This window comes from Thalassophryne amazonica, chromosome 16 (assembly GCF_902500255.1).
Source record: "Thalassophryne amazonica chromosome 16, fThaAma1.1, whole genome shotgun sequence".
Classification (NCBI taxonomy): Eukaryota; Metazoa; Chordata; class Actinopteri; order Batrachoidiformes; family Batrachoididae; genus Thalassophryne; species Thalassophryne amazonica.
The window spans coordinates 81,373,031-81,388,044 of record NC_047118.1 but is presented as its reverse complement, the minus strand read 5'-3'; the positions used below and the strand labels follow the sequence as shown (position 1 = coordinate 81,388,044).

At 44.4% G+C, this 15,014-nt stretch overlaps 1 protein-coding gene across 1 annotated transcript in view; it reads right to left on the bottom strand.

Annotated features, from left to right (window-relative positions):
* Nucleotides 1–2,314: 2,314 nt before the first annotated feature.
* Nucleotides 2,315–15,014, bottom strand: part of si:ch211-76l23.4 — a 38,061-nt gene continuing 25,361 nt past the window's right edge. The window contains exons 2-4 of the mRNA XM_034191249.1: nt 11,162–11,290; nt 9,219–9,348; nt 2,315–2,800 (exon numbers count right to left, since the gene is read on the bottom strand). Coding sequence (XP_034047140.1) covers nt 2,566–2,800; nt 9,219–9,348; nt 11,162–11,276 — 480 coding nt within the window. The 5' untranslated portion in view covers nt 11,277–11,290 and the 3' untranslated portion in view covers nt 2,315–2,565. The remainder of the gene's footprint in view (nt 2,801–9,218; nt 9,349–11,161; nt 11,291–15,014) is intronic.

The following is a 15,014-nucleotide window of genomic DNA, read 5'->3' as shown; positions in this document are numbered from 1 at the left end:
TCAGCTGATCCCTGTATGCTAACAGCACGCCAATCATTTATCATACAGTACGAGGTCTCTTAGAAAACTATCCAACCTTTTTATTTTTTGCAAAAACTATATGGATTTGAATCACGTGTGATTGCATCAGCCAAGCTTGAACCTTCGTGCACATGCATGAGTTTTTCACGCCTGTCGGTTGCGTCATTCGCTTGTGAGCAGGCTTTGTGTGAGCAGTGTCTACCCCCCTCATCGGATTTTTATTGTAAAATTGTAAAAGTAAAATGTCTGAACGATTTGGAGCTTTGCTGCATCAAATTTTTCCAGAAACTGCGAGAGACAGCCAGGTGGACACCATTCGGAAAATTCAGATGGCTTTCAGGGATGATTTTATGGGGATCACACAGATTAAGGAGTGTTACAGCCGGTTTAAAGACCGCCCACAGTGGCTGAGGGCGCGCTACACTCCGAGCAGTGATCGACAGGCTGAAACGACCAGATCATTTCCAAAGTGAAGGCTGTGTTGATCCGGGACGTCGTCTGACTACCAGAGAAATGGCAGAAGATGTGGACATCAGCACTTTTTCGGCACATTCCACTGTTACAGGAGTTTTTGTCATGGAAAGAGGAGCGGAGGAATGCGCCACAGAGCCGCGAATGGCGTGGGACAAAAGCACCTCCGTGTTGGTCTCACAGGATGGCTTTCAGATGGCTTTCAGACGGCTTTCGGTGGCTTTTCAGTCATGTGACTATCCGAGAAATTGTGGATGAGCTGGACATGCCAGAACATTTCCTGTGAGGCTTCATCACGGCGTTGCTTTGCGCCATGCGGCTCCGTCCCGACGCGCGAATTCCTCCGCACGTCTGTCTCAATGTGCCGAAAAAGTGCTGATGTCCACGTCTTCTGCAATTTCTCTGGTAGTCAGACGATGTCCCGGATCAACACAGCATTCAGTTTGGAAATGAACGGCACATTCCACTGTTACAGGAGTTTTTGTCATGGAAAGAGGAGTGGAGGAATGTGCCACAGAGCTGCGAATGGCGCGGGACAAAAGCACCTCCGTGTTGGTCTCACAGGACGGCTTTCAGATGGCTTTCTGTGGCTTTTCAGTCGTGTGACTATCCGAGAAATTGTGGATGAGCTGGACATGCCAGAACATGTCCTGTGAGGCTTCATCACAGCGTTGCTTTGCGCCATGCGGCTCCGTCCCGACACACGAATTCCTCCGCTCCTCTTTCCATGACAAAAACTCCTGTAACAGTGGAATGTGCCGTTCATTTCCAAAGTGAAGGCTGTGTTGATCCGGGACATCGTCTGACTACCAGAGAAATTGCAGAAGACGTGGACATCAGCACTTTTTCGGCACATTGAGACAGACGTGTGGAGGAATTCGCGTGTCAGGACGGAGCCACATGGCGCAAAGCAACGCCGTGATGAAGCCTCACAGGACATGTTCTGACATGTCCAGCTCATCCACAATTTCTCGGATAGTCACACGACTGAAAAGCCACCAAAAGCCGTCTGAAAGCCATCTGAAAGCCGTCCTGTGAGACCAACACGGAGGTGCTTTTGTCCCGCGCCATTCGCGGCTCTGTGGCGCATTCCTCCGCTCCTCTTTCCATGACAAAAACTCCTGTAACAGTGGAATGTGCCGAAAAAGTGCTGATGTCCACGTCTTCTGCCATTTCTGTGGTAGTCAGACGATGTCCCGGATCAACACAGCCTTCACTTTGGAAATGATCTGGTCGTTTCAGCCTGTCGATCGCCGCTCGGAGCGCGGCGCGCTCTCAGCCGCTGTGGGCGGTCTTTAAACCGGCTGTAACACTCCTTAATCTGTGTGATCCCCATAAAATCATCCCTGAAAGCCATCTGAATTTTCCGAATGGTGTCCACCTGGCTGTCTCTCACAGTTTCTGGAAAAATTTGATGCAGCAAAGCTCCAAATCGTTCAGACATTTTCCTCACAATGAAAATCCGATGAGGGGGGTGGACCACTGCTCACACAAAGCCTGCTCACAGGCGAATGATGCAACCGACAGGCGTGAAAAAACTCACGCATGCGCACGAAGGTTCAAGCTTGGCTGATGCAATCACACGTGATTCAAATCCATATGGTTTTTGCAAAAAATAAAAAGGTCGGATAGTTTTCTAATAGACCTCGTAAGTATGAGCCATTTTAATGTTTTATGGTGAATTCTGTCATTCGATTTTGCAGTTTTTGTTTTGTTTTTTAAATGATTTCTTCAAAGGTTGGTAAGGTTCGACCTGACTTGTGTGAAGTGCCTTGAAGCAGCTTTGTTTGATTTGGCACTATATAAATGGAATAAATTGAAGTGATTGCTTCAAAAATATTTTTGGTTTGAAGCCCTGCAGTGGACTTCTGTAGTTTGTGGGTGTGACTAACGCTGTGGATACCGAATGAAATGAGAGAATGTGAGCTGGTTCATCCTGAAGGACCAAACAGACTGTGTGGACAAACTGAAGGCGGATCACCACTGAAATGTCGGCGCTGCCACGTGAGAGAGATTGTAGAAGATATGAGAAAACACCAGCAGCAGGATGAAAGAAGGCTCCCGATTGGCTGATTATGAGGAAACCATGACCTTCTTCTTCACCATCCTCCTCCCGGTCTGACGGGGACCGGGTGCCGGAGCCGGGCCAGGAGCCGGTGCAGGTTTGGCTTTGTTGAGCCGCTCGGCTTTGACCTCGTCAATGAAAGTTTCTATAGCAGCAAACTTCTCAGTGAGGTCACCCAGGTGAGCTTTCAGGGCATTGAACTCCTTGTAGAGGTCGTCTAAGGCCTCGGACAGAGGCTGGATTCTGAGCAGGGGCAAAAAAAAAAAAATTTTTGTTATTTCATACTGATCACAAATGATTCCAGTCAATAAATTCTGCTACTTGAACTGCGACACTTTAGCACAGTCCACTAGCGGCCCGTATCAGTGCATGAGCCAACGCTGGCACTGATCTACAGAAGTCCTTGATCTCACAATATCACTGCCAAGAAGACAAAGACATCCCAGGTTTAATCTGGATCAGTAAAAACATCACGGTAGCTAGTCAGGGCTACAGGTATTTAGACGCTCTCACTTTTTGTGTTATTTTTGCCTCAGTACACCACCACAATGAACTAAACAATCAAGATGTGCTTGTAATATAGATTTTTAGCTTCAAATGAACAAGTTTAATAAAACAAAAACACATAAACCATTTAGGAATTGCATTCATTTTTATACATAGTACATCTATTTTCAAAGCCCTTGAGTTGTGTTTCAGATGTCCCCATTTGTTTAGGATCGCCACAACAGAGCCTGTACAGATCTGCATTGGGATTTGGCACAGGTTTTACACCAGATACCCTTCCTGATGCAACTCCAGTTTCACCTGGAGAAACACACACAGCCCCTGGCCCAACTAACAGGTTTCCCATCCAAGTGTTCATCAGGATGGACTTTGCTTGATGGTCACATTTCACATTTCATATACTGGTGTATGAAAAAGAGTGGACTTATAACACTCTGGTTCATTTTTATGAACATTAGATGTAATTTCTTGGAGAAGAGAAGACCTATCAAGATAATCTTGGTGTCATTTTAAAGATTAGGATGTTCAATTTCCAGTGATATGTATTTCATAACATTTGGATATAAATCAAGGAAGTTCTGGTCTGTTGAAATAATTTTGTCAGAGGTGGACTCGTGGTGGTGATTCAATAAACATAGTCATTTTTTTCCCAAATGTCTTTAAATATGGTATATTATGAAAGATCTGGTTCTTCAGAACATTTTGATACCAGTTCCATAGATTTTACATGAAAATTGACTGAATGCTAATTTTTGCAACAAAAAAGGTCAATTCTGAGAAAATCTACAAAAACGTTTTGAATTCCAATACATTTTCCATTTATTTATGTCACATAAATTGGCTTTTTCTCTCAAACTAAATGGAATAATTAAATCCAGAAGGTTGCATGTGAAAGGGATACATGCGTATACTTTACATAATGAATTTTGAAAAAATTACCATTTTGACCCTGTTACAATTTTTAGGCCCAGTTTGTGTAAATGCAACCTGATATGTGTTGTAAATTTTAGGCCACACCACTCAGCTCTGTTTGGGTCCAATGATGCAGCCAGATATTATTAATAATAATAATAATAATAATGCAAAAATGTGAACCCTGCTAGACAGAAAAGTATTTAAAAAGGAGATGAAAGCACAAAACAAAAGAAGTGGGAAAAAAGAAAAAAAGGAAACACTTGCAGAGATACGAAATGAATAGAATGGAAAAAAGTTTTAAATATGGTATTATTTATTTAACCATGGGTTCATAATGACAGCTCCTGCTGTAAACTGTGGAAGGAAACCGGAATCACCTCATTTCCTTGTGGGAAGCTTCAGACTGTTTCTGTTTTGGCTTCTAAAGTGCAGCTGCTTTTATATGATGGCGTCAGCCACAGAGTGTACCCAACAAACTCTGACTTTATTTTCAGCCAGAAGAATAAACCACATTTCTCTTTCCAATCTCAACAGCCACATTGTTTTCTGTCATGTGGAACATTCTGCTCCTGAAGAACACACAGAAGATAAAGACCCGCCCTTGACCATGTGGACGATGAGACATTGTATACTTTAGAATGAACTAATCTTCATCTAAAATCAACACTCCCTATATTATAGTGTCTCTTCTTTATTCTTGTTCTTTCTTGTTCTTTGATTTTTTTTTTTTTTTTTTTTTTTTGTCCAGTATCTGTCATGAATTCAGGATGCCAAACCTTGAAACCACTGGAAGTAGCCAAGTACACATTCAGTGCCCTTCAAAAGTATTGGGTCTCTTGGTGTTTCACATATTTGATTTTGTTTATGCCATTTCACATACAAAAAGTAAATCAGGCTTCTCAGTATAAAAATGTATAAAATTATCTTCCTTAAACTCAAACTCAAAGGAAATCGCTACAACTTGATATACATTAATTAAAAATATAAAAACCAATATGATGGGTTGCATAAGTAAAGGGCCCCTTTGGTATAATACCTGTAAAAAATAGTTTTGTTCAGGTAAGTCAGGGGATGAACACATGAATATTTCTAAGTCACTGAATATGTCTTGAACTTTTTTTTACATCAGTTACAAAGAAATACAAACAGTATGGCACCAACTCATCCACATGGAGTGTGCAGCCAGTACATTCGGAGTGCCAGTCCCAAGCCCCTATAAATGAGTAGGGTTGTGTCAGGAAGGGCATTCAGAAATACAACCCCAATTCCAATGAAGTTGGGACTTGGTGTGAAATGGCTTTCTCAGTGATAGTCTGAACACTCCTACTGGTAAATACTGTCAGTTTACTTTCACACACGGGGTCCATCAGGCCATCACATGTTGAACTGGCTCAGGCTCTCTTCCAGGTGTTACCATGTCTGAAAATGGCAACTGCTAAAGGCCCAAATAGAACCTGGATAACTAAATAATAATTTGAGGCACACAAGTACAACCCCAATTCCAATGAAGCTGGGACATTGTGTGAAATGTTAATAAAAGCAGAATACAATGATTTGCAAATCCTCTTCAACCTATATTCAATTGAATACACCACAAAGACAAGATATTTAATGTTCAAACTGATAAACTTTATTGTTTTTGTGCAAATATTTGCTCATTTTGAAATGGTTGCCTGCAACACGTTTCAAAAAAACGGACAGGGGCAACAAAATACTGGGAAAGTTAATGAATGCTCAAAGAACACCTGTTTGGAACATTCCACAGGTGAACAGGTTAATTGCAAACAAGTGAGTGTCATGAATGCGCTATATAAGAAAAAAGTTGATTGATTGATTGATTGATTGAATGTGTATAAAAGGACCATCCCCAAAAGGCTCAGCTGTTCACAAGCAAAGACGGGGCGAGGATCACCACTTTGTGAACAAATACTTGAAAAAATAGTCTAACATTTTAAGAACAATGTTTCTCGGCATTCAATTGCAAGGAATTTAGGGATTCCATAATCTAAAGTCCATAATATAATCAGAAGATTCAGAGAATCTGGAGAACTTTCTACACGTAAGTGGCAAGGCCGAAAACCAACATTGAATGCTTGTGACCTTCGATCCCTCAGTTGGTACTGCATTAAAAACTGACATCATTGTGTAAAGGGCTCAGGAATACTTCAACTAATCATTGTCAGTTAACACAGTTCGTCACTACATGAGATGAGATATACTTTATTGATCTCACAGTGGAGAAATTATGTAATAATTGTAATCATTAACATTTTATTCATATATATATATAATTATGTAATGCATCTACAAGTGCAAGTTAAAACTCTACCATGCAAAGTGAAAGCCATACATCAGGGGTGGCCAAGTTTGGTCCTCAAGGGCCACATTCCTGACACTCTTAGTTGTCTCCCTGCTCCAACACACCTGAATCCAATGAAAGGCTCATTAAAAGTCTGCTAACGAGTCTTTCATTGGATTCAGGTGTGTTGAAGCAGGGAGACAACTAAGAGTGTCAGGAATGTGGCTCTCGAGGACCGAACTTGGCCACCCCTGCCATACATCAAAACACCCAGAAATGCCTCCGCCTTCTTTGGGTCCGAGCTCATTTGAAATGGACACACACAAAGAGAAAAAGTGTGCTGTGGTCTGATGAGTCCACATTTCAAATTGTTTTTGAAAATCATGGACGTCGTGTCCTCCGGACAAAAGAGTAAACAGACCATCCCGATTGTTACCAGCGCAAAGTTCAAAAGCCAGCATCCGTGATGGTATGGGGGTGTATTAGTGTCCATGGCATGGACAACTTACACATCTGTGATGGCACCATCAATGCTGAAAGGTACATCCAGGTTTTGGAGCAACACATGCTGCCATCCAAGCAATGTCTTTTTCAGGGACGTTCCTGCTTATTTCAGCAAGACAATGTCAAGCCAGATTCTGCAGGTGTTACAACAGTGTGGCTTCGTAGTAAAAGAGTGCGGGTACAAGACTGGCCTGCCTGCAGTCCAGACCTGTCACCCACTGAAAATGTGTGGCGCAATATGAAGCGCAAAATACGACAACGGAGACCCCGGACTGTTGAACAACTGAAGTCATACATCATGCAAGAATGAGAAAGAATTCCACCTACAAAGCTTCAACAACAAAAGAAGACCTGAAAGTTTAGCTACAAATTTCCACATCTGAGATGCAAGCCTGGATTTGATCTGTTTTGGTGAAAGAAAATCCTTCTCTGCTCTACTCCGCTATGAAGCTAAGAGTAGTGATGCAAAATGCAAAGCTTGCACTGTGCACTATTTCTCCAATCACAGCCACATAAGCCTATAACTTCTCCTGGGTTGTCTGGATATCTTGGTGGCTTTCCTCACTCTTCTCTTTCTTGCTCAGTTTTTTAGAACTGTCTACTCCATGCAGATTTACCATAAAGTGCCCTACTGTTTGTACTTCTTTGTAATTAATGTAAATAAAGTCCAAGACATATTCAGTGGCAGCTTTACCATCAGAGAACCTCATCCAAAGCTACCACAAAAGACTCCAAGCTGTCGTTGATGTTAAAGGGGCAATACACAGTATTAAGTACAGGGGTATGTAAACTTTGGATCAGGGTCATTTGAGTAGTTCTCTTGTCATTTTGATTTAAAAGAGGAAACACAGCTGTTTGACAATAAATGGTTTCACCCAACCACTAACCATGAGTAAAAACAAAGTTTTTGTGTTGTCATTCATATTCTCTTAAAAATAGCCAAAAAAGTAAAAATTCTGCCAGGGTATGTAAACCTTTGAGCACAACTGTAGGTTGAAAATGATTTGCAAATCATTGTATTCTGTTTGTAATTACATTTTACACAACGTCCCAACTTCACTGGAATTGGAGTTATATGTGAAACACATTAGAATTACCTAGACAACTGTCAGAATGCAGTGAGATTATGACAAATACACTTACGTTGCCACACGAGTGAGTTCCGATTGCGGGTTGAGGAAATATAATCTAACAGCACATGCGCTGCACTTCAGCGTGTGGTAGATCATGTCAAACTGCCCCACAGTCAGATTGCTGTGACTGCACTCCAACTGTCATTCGATACATTTGCACCTCGACTGTTTTCGACATGTGCAAAACTGCGGTCCGACATCCTTGAATGCACCATGACACCTCGGGAATGTGGGTTGAATTTTCCTGCTGTGTGGAGCGGGCATAGCACTGGTTTACTGGAAAATTAAGAAAGTGGAAGCGGCAATAATTGGCCCGTCCAGGCTACCCCACATGATTGATTCGATTGGAAGGGCAGTGTCAGCTCAGTCGGCGGGTGTTAACCGCGCGTTGGATACCATCTCGGGAAGAATGGCTGCACTGGAAAACCGCACTGATCGTCAGTAATGACCACATTTCCTCTCCTAATTCAGATGTATTGAAAGCCACTCTGTCTCAGACTGTGGAATCTTTCAGGCGTTTGCTAATCTGGATTTTCATTCGGCTTCCCAAAACACAGCTGCACTTCAAGGCCGCTGTGATAAAAACCTCCTGGAAGAAGAACAACGCTCATGCCTCACTCCCTGGTCTCCCCCTGCCCTCAGCTTCTCCAGCTTTGACGTTGACTGTGGACAGTGGACTGTTCAGGGCTGGGCCCCTCCTCCCTCCAGAATGGATGAACAAGGCCGTTGATGGCGCCTAAAGGCGGCCTCCGGAGTGTTCTGTCTGATAACTGGACTCTTACAAATCTCGGTCGTCGTCTCTCATCCTGTTGTGGGTGATCATTGTTCATTGTGCTGATGGGTTTTTTCCTTCATTGCTGCTGCATGATTCAATGCAGCAGCAATGAAGGTTTTCCTTTCCCAAGTTTTACCTTGTGTGTGCTTTTTATATGTGTTCATGTACCGGGCCAGCTCATGTGTGTTGTGTGTTATGTGTGTGTCGTCTGTCGTCATGAGGCCGGTCATGGTTTGCTCAGCCCTGCTGTTGACCTAAGGCAGGATATACATCTGGAGCTGGTCCCCGGGCGCCTAAAGGCGACGTCTGCTCCTAACTGGCAGTTAGGATGGGTTAAATGCAGTAAACACATTTCATTGTGCAGGGAACATGTTCCTTTGTGCATATGACAATAAAATTATTTTGAATCCTTTGAATTTGAATTAGCTGCTATGTATGTTACATCTAGAGTAGCAGTACAATACTTTCAAATTTCAAACTAATAGCACTAGTCCATGTGTGCTGTTTTCTCGCCATCTCCAGTCATACCTGGCATAGTCAGGCAGCAGAGACTGGTGGTCATTCTGAAGAAGTCCTTTCATCTGGTTCAGGATGTCAAACCTCCAATTGTCCAAAACCTCAGTCAGGTTGGACACACCTCGCATGCTCACCCGCTCAGCTAGGACAAAAAGCATAAACTTATTCATTATTTAAGCACAGGTTCACAACTAGTCAGGTTCTCCTTCATCTTTTACCAGTGATGTACTTAAGTCACAATGAAGGTCAGCAATGAAGTTAGATTAGATTGGTGCACTGAATGCTCAGTTGCCAATTGTTGAATCCCAGTGGGGTCTGACACCTTTTATACAATACCAGTTTCCAACCTTGTGGTTTAAATGTTTTGCCAATCTTATTACCAACCCCAACTGGGAGATTAAACTAATGTGCATGTTTTAATGATGGAAAGAAACCAGATTGGAGGGAATCAATCCTATGACCTTCATGCTGTGAAGCAAGAGCATTAACCACAGCCCTATAGTTCTACTAAAAATGAACACAAAACCATCTGAATCTAACCCTTATCCATAAAAGTATATTTAAAGTTTATTTGATTAAATAAATTTTAGTAAACCTGAAGTATACTTCTTAAGTACACATTATAGTATACTTGAGTACAATTTCAGTGCTTCTTGGGGCTAAACTGGTCCAGTTTTTAAATTTATAAAAGTACACTTGTAAGTAGACTTTAAATGTAAGCGCAATTAGGTTTGACAACCTTTGTTTTGATAATGTAAGTAATCTTACTGATACTACCCATTTGTAGCCCACTCTTCAGCTAGCTGATGAAATCACGCTGCACCCAAAGAATTTTATCAACATTGCTTGAATTATTCTGTATATTAGTCCGTATACACAAAGTACACTGACAATTTTCTGCATACTTTTCAGTGTATAGCAGTGATAGAGTTTTTTTTTGGGGGGGGGGGGGGGTTGCTTGTCAGTATAAATAAAGTATACTTTAAGTATAATGTGGTAAGTACATAAGTAAAGTGAAGCTTATTTTTAGTTTAAAAGAGGTATACTGCTAGTAAACTCTGATGAACATTTTACAAAAAACAAACTGAAGGTGAATGGAATTCTAGGTAACCTAACATACTTGTAACTCAGTATGAAGCTGAGTGTATATATCAAACTAACAACATAAATAAAAACAATAAAATAAATTTAAATGAACATAAAACTAACCATTTATGAAAACAGAATATAAAAATAACTATATAAAAAGCTAACTATTGAGCTGACAACATAAAAAAATAAAAATAACGAATATGAAAGTAACTATAAAATGTTCACTGTATACGTAGCTAACTGAAAATAAAATTACTCAAACATATAATTATAACAAAATGTCAAGCTAAGAGCATGAATTAAAAATAAAAATAACTAACATAAAAGTAAATCATTAGAAAGCTAACTATCTATCAAGATAACATCATTAAAATAAAAAATAACCACAAATGTACATAAAAGTAACTAAATTTAAAGTTAACTAAATATGAAGTTAATTGAACATAAAAAACTAAAAGAATATCAAGTGATTGTGAAACTAATTGAGTCTGAAGCTATTCACATCTGAAAATACAATCTTAAATTTTAAAAAATATAAAAGGACCAATGAAAATCAGTTAAATCAGAATTTAAGGTGTAGTGTAGAGTGTACCAAATCCAACAATGATTTGATTAAATTTTACTTTTTTTTTTTTTCTTTTTTTTTTACTTTATTGATTCAGAAATCTATTTTTGAGGATTTCTGGATCCAGTAAATTTAAACTTGGCCTTAAAAGAACATCAAAGTATTCATTCAGACAGATGAAGAGACGTCGCTCCAAACAGCATGATCTTTCACCTCTAGCTCTGACATCACCATGATGAGCCCTGCATTTGACCTTTGACCCAGAGTAGTAAACAGAGAAGGAAATCTTGGAGCTCACAGCCATCCCTGTAGTTCCATTCTCCCGTGGACGTAGATGTTGGGCGTCTCCGCTGGGCCAGCACCGTGACCATGCCAACGGCCAACAGCAGCAGCACACTCGGTTTAAGGGCCATAGTCAGAGCAGCACCTGCCGGAATTAAATCATAAAATGCTTAATTTCAACATTGTGTATTAAAAGGGCATGCCTTCAGATTTTCCAAACCTTAAAATCAAAATCTAATTTGTGTTGGAAGGCTCACATGTGATCCCACACACCATAATCCCACACCCTAATCCCACAAACGAGTTCACACCCTAATCCCAAATGTGAACCCACACCCTAACCTCACACCATAATCCCACATCCTAATCTGACAAACGAGTTCACACCCTAATCCCAAATGTGATCCCACACCCTAACCTCACACCATAATCCCACACCCTAATCCCACATTTGAGTTCACACCTTAATCACAAATGTGATCCCACACCCTAATCCCACAAACGTGTTCACACCCTAATCCCAAACGTGATCCCACACCCTAACTGTTGGGGAAAGTGTAATGCATGGACCCACAACAGGGGGCGCAAATGAACGGTCAATAGATAGTCCAATAAATACAATTTATTGTGGCAAATGTGCACAACAGGTCGAATACTGCTTTTAGACAGTCAATTACAAAATACAACAGGTGACGTGTGGGCAGGTCCGAGGGTAGGAGACGCCTATCCAGAGAAGAGCCGGGGCCCACAAGGTTCCGCCGCCAACGAAGACCTGCAGTATACTGAAGCCGCCATGTCCCGAGTCCCCAGGTGGCCTCTACTTCAGCTGTCAGATCCGGTACTGCTGGCATGAACAAAAACAGGTTAATGGTGGGTGTGTGGACACCCAGTAAGCAGTCAGCAACTCACAATGTTTATCCACTTGGAGGGAACACCTCCACCTCCAACTCTGGAACCAGTTAACGGCAGAGCCTGAACTACTACTTAACGTGAGTGGAATGAGGAGTGAAGATCGTCACTCCCCCACCGTCCACAAACCCAGCTCCAGCTGCAAGTAGAGTTCCAGGTACTCCTGCAAAAAGTTCAGAACAAACAAGGTATGTGCATTCAGCACAGAAACAACGGCTGAGAGAATTACCTGAGTGGTAAACTGATATCTCGGCAGAGATGTGGTGTCTCCTCCAGTCTTTTATGGGATGGGATGGTGATGAGATGATTTCTGACAGCTGTTAGTCCTGGCTCCTGGGTGGTGACTGCGCCCTCTGGTGCCTGAAACCCAACAACAGGCAGGGCGCCCTCTGGCGTTGGCCAGCAGTACCTCCTCTTTGGGCGGCCCACACAACAGGACCCCCCCCCTCAACGGGCACCTCCTGGCGCCCGACCCGGCTTGTCGGGGTGTCGTTGAGAGAACTCGGCCAGGAAGGCCGGGTCCAGGATGAAGCTCCTCTTCACCCAGGAGCGTTCTTCAGGTCTGTAACCCTCCCAGTCCACCAGATATTGGAGACCCCGACCCCTCGGGCGAACATCCAAGAGCCTGCGGACAGTCCACGCAGGCTCGCCGTCGATGATGCGGGCAGGAGGGGGCGCAGGTCCGGGGGTGCAAAGGTCCGAGGTGTGGTATGGTTTAATTTTGGAGACATGAAAAACAGGATGGATCCGCAGTGAAGCTGGGAGTTTCAGCTTCACTGCGGCTGGACTGATGATTTTGGTGATCCGAAATGGTCCGATATATCTGTACATCAGCTTTTGAGACTCCGTGTTGAGAGGAATGTCCTTTGTTGACAGCCAGACCTTCTGCCCGGGCTGATATTCTGGGGCCGGGGCACGTCGGCGGTCTGCATGGCTCTTCGCCCTCGTCCGGGCTTTCAGCAGGGCAGAGCGGGCTGTAAGCCACACCCGACGGCACCTCCTGAGGTGGGCCTGGACCGAGGGAACCCGGACCTCTCCCTCCACAGCCGGAAACAATGGGGGCTGGTACCCCAAACACGCTTCAAATGGGGAGAGGCCGGTTGCTGATGAAACTTGACTGTTATGAGCATACTCGATCCAGGCCAGATGTTGACTCCAGGCCGTCGGGTGCGCGGAGGTCATACACCGCAGGGCCTGTTCCAGCTCTTGATTAGCCCACTCTGCTTGTCCGTTGGTCTGTGGGTGGTACCCGGACGAAAGGCTCACGGTGGCCCCCAGTTCCCTACAGAAACTTCTCCAGACTTGCGAGGAGAACTGGGGACCACGATCCGAGACGATGTTCGCAGGGATACCATGCAGACGTATGACGTGGTGGACCAGGAGGTCTGCAGTCTCCTGGGCCGTCGGGAGCTTCGGGAGGGCCACGAAGTGGGCCGCCTTGGAGAACCGGTCCACTATCGTCAGGATTGTTGTCATTCCCTGGGACGCAGGGAGACCCGTGACAAAGTCCAGGCCGATGTGGGACCAGGGGCGATGAGGCACTGGCAGCGGCTGGAGGAGTCCCTTCTCCGGTTGGTGGACTGCCTTGCCCCTGTCACAGGTGGTACAGGCCCAGACCTACTCCCGGACGTCGGCTTCCAAAGACGCCCACCAGAACCGCTGCCAAATGACTGCCACGGTCCTTCGCACCCCTGGATGGCAGGTGAGCTTAGAACCGTGGCAGAAGTCCAAAACTGCAGTCCTAGCGTCTGGTGGGACATACAAACGGTTAGGCGGTCCACCGCCGGGGTCCGGGTGACGCGTCAGGGCCTCCCTGATGATGTTCTCCACGTCCCACGTCAGTGTGGCGATGATAGTGGACTCCGGGATGATGTTTTCTGGAGGATCCAACAGCTCCACTCTGACGTCTTCTTCATGCACCCGGGACAGTGCGTCTGACCGCTGGTTCTTAGTCCCGGGGCGATAGGTGATCCTAAAGTCAAAACGGCCAAAAAAAAGAGACCAACGGGCTTGCCTGGGGTTCAGACGCTTAGCGGTCCGGATATACTCCAGGTTCCGATGGTTGGTGAAAACCGTGAATGTAACCACAGCTCCCTCCAACAAGTGTCTCCACTCCTCCAGGGCCTCCTTCACCGCCAGGAGCTCCCGATTGCCGACGTCATAATTCCGCTCTGCTGGGGTCAACCTGTGGGAGAAATAGGCACAGGGGTGGAGAACTTTATCGGACTCCCCGCTCTGGGACAGCACAGCTCCTATCCCTGAGTCAGAGGCATCAACTTCCACAACAAACTGGCGGCTAGGATCAGGCTGCACCAGAACTGGCGCAGTAGAGAACCGGCGTTTCAACTCCCTAAACGCGGCTTTGCACCGATCCGACCAGGTGAAGGGAACTTTTGGGGAGGTCAGGGCTGTAAGGGGACCAACAACCTGACTATAGCCCTTGATAAACCTCCGATAGAAATTAGCGAAGCCGAGGAACTGTTGCAGCTTCCTACGGCTTGCCGGTTGGGGCCAATCTCTCACCGCCGCTACCTTGGCCGGATCAGGGGCGACGGAGTTGGAGGAGATTATGAACCCCAGGAAGGACAAAGAAGTACGGTGGAACTCGCACTTCTCGCCCTTCACAAACAGCCGGTTCTCCAACAACCGCTGCAGGACCTGACGTACATGCTTAACATGGGTCTCAGGATCCAGGGAGAAGATGAGGATATCGTCTAGGTATACGAAGACGAACCGATGCAGGAAGTCCCGCAAGACGTCATTTACTAATGCTTGGAACGTCGCGGGGGCGTTAGTGAGGTCGAACGGCATGACCAGGTACTCAAAGTGACCTAACGGGGTGTTAAATGCCGTCTTCCATTCGTCTCCCTTCCGGATCCGAACCAGGTGATACGCGTTCCTAAGATCCAATATAGTGAATATTTTGGCTCCATGCAGGGGCATGAACACTGAATCCAACA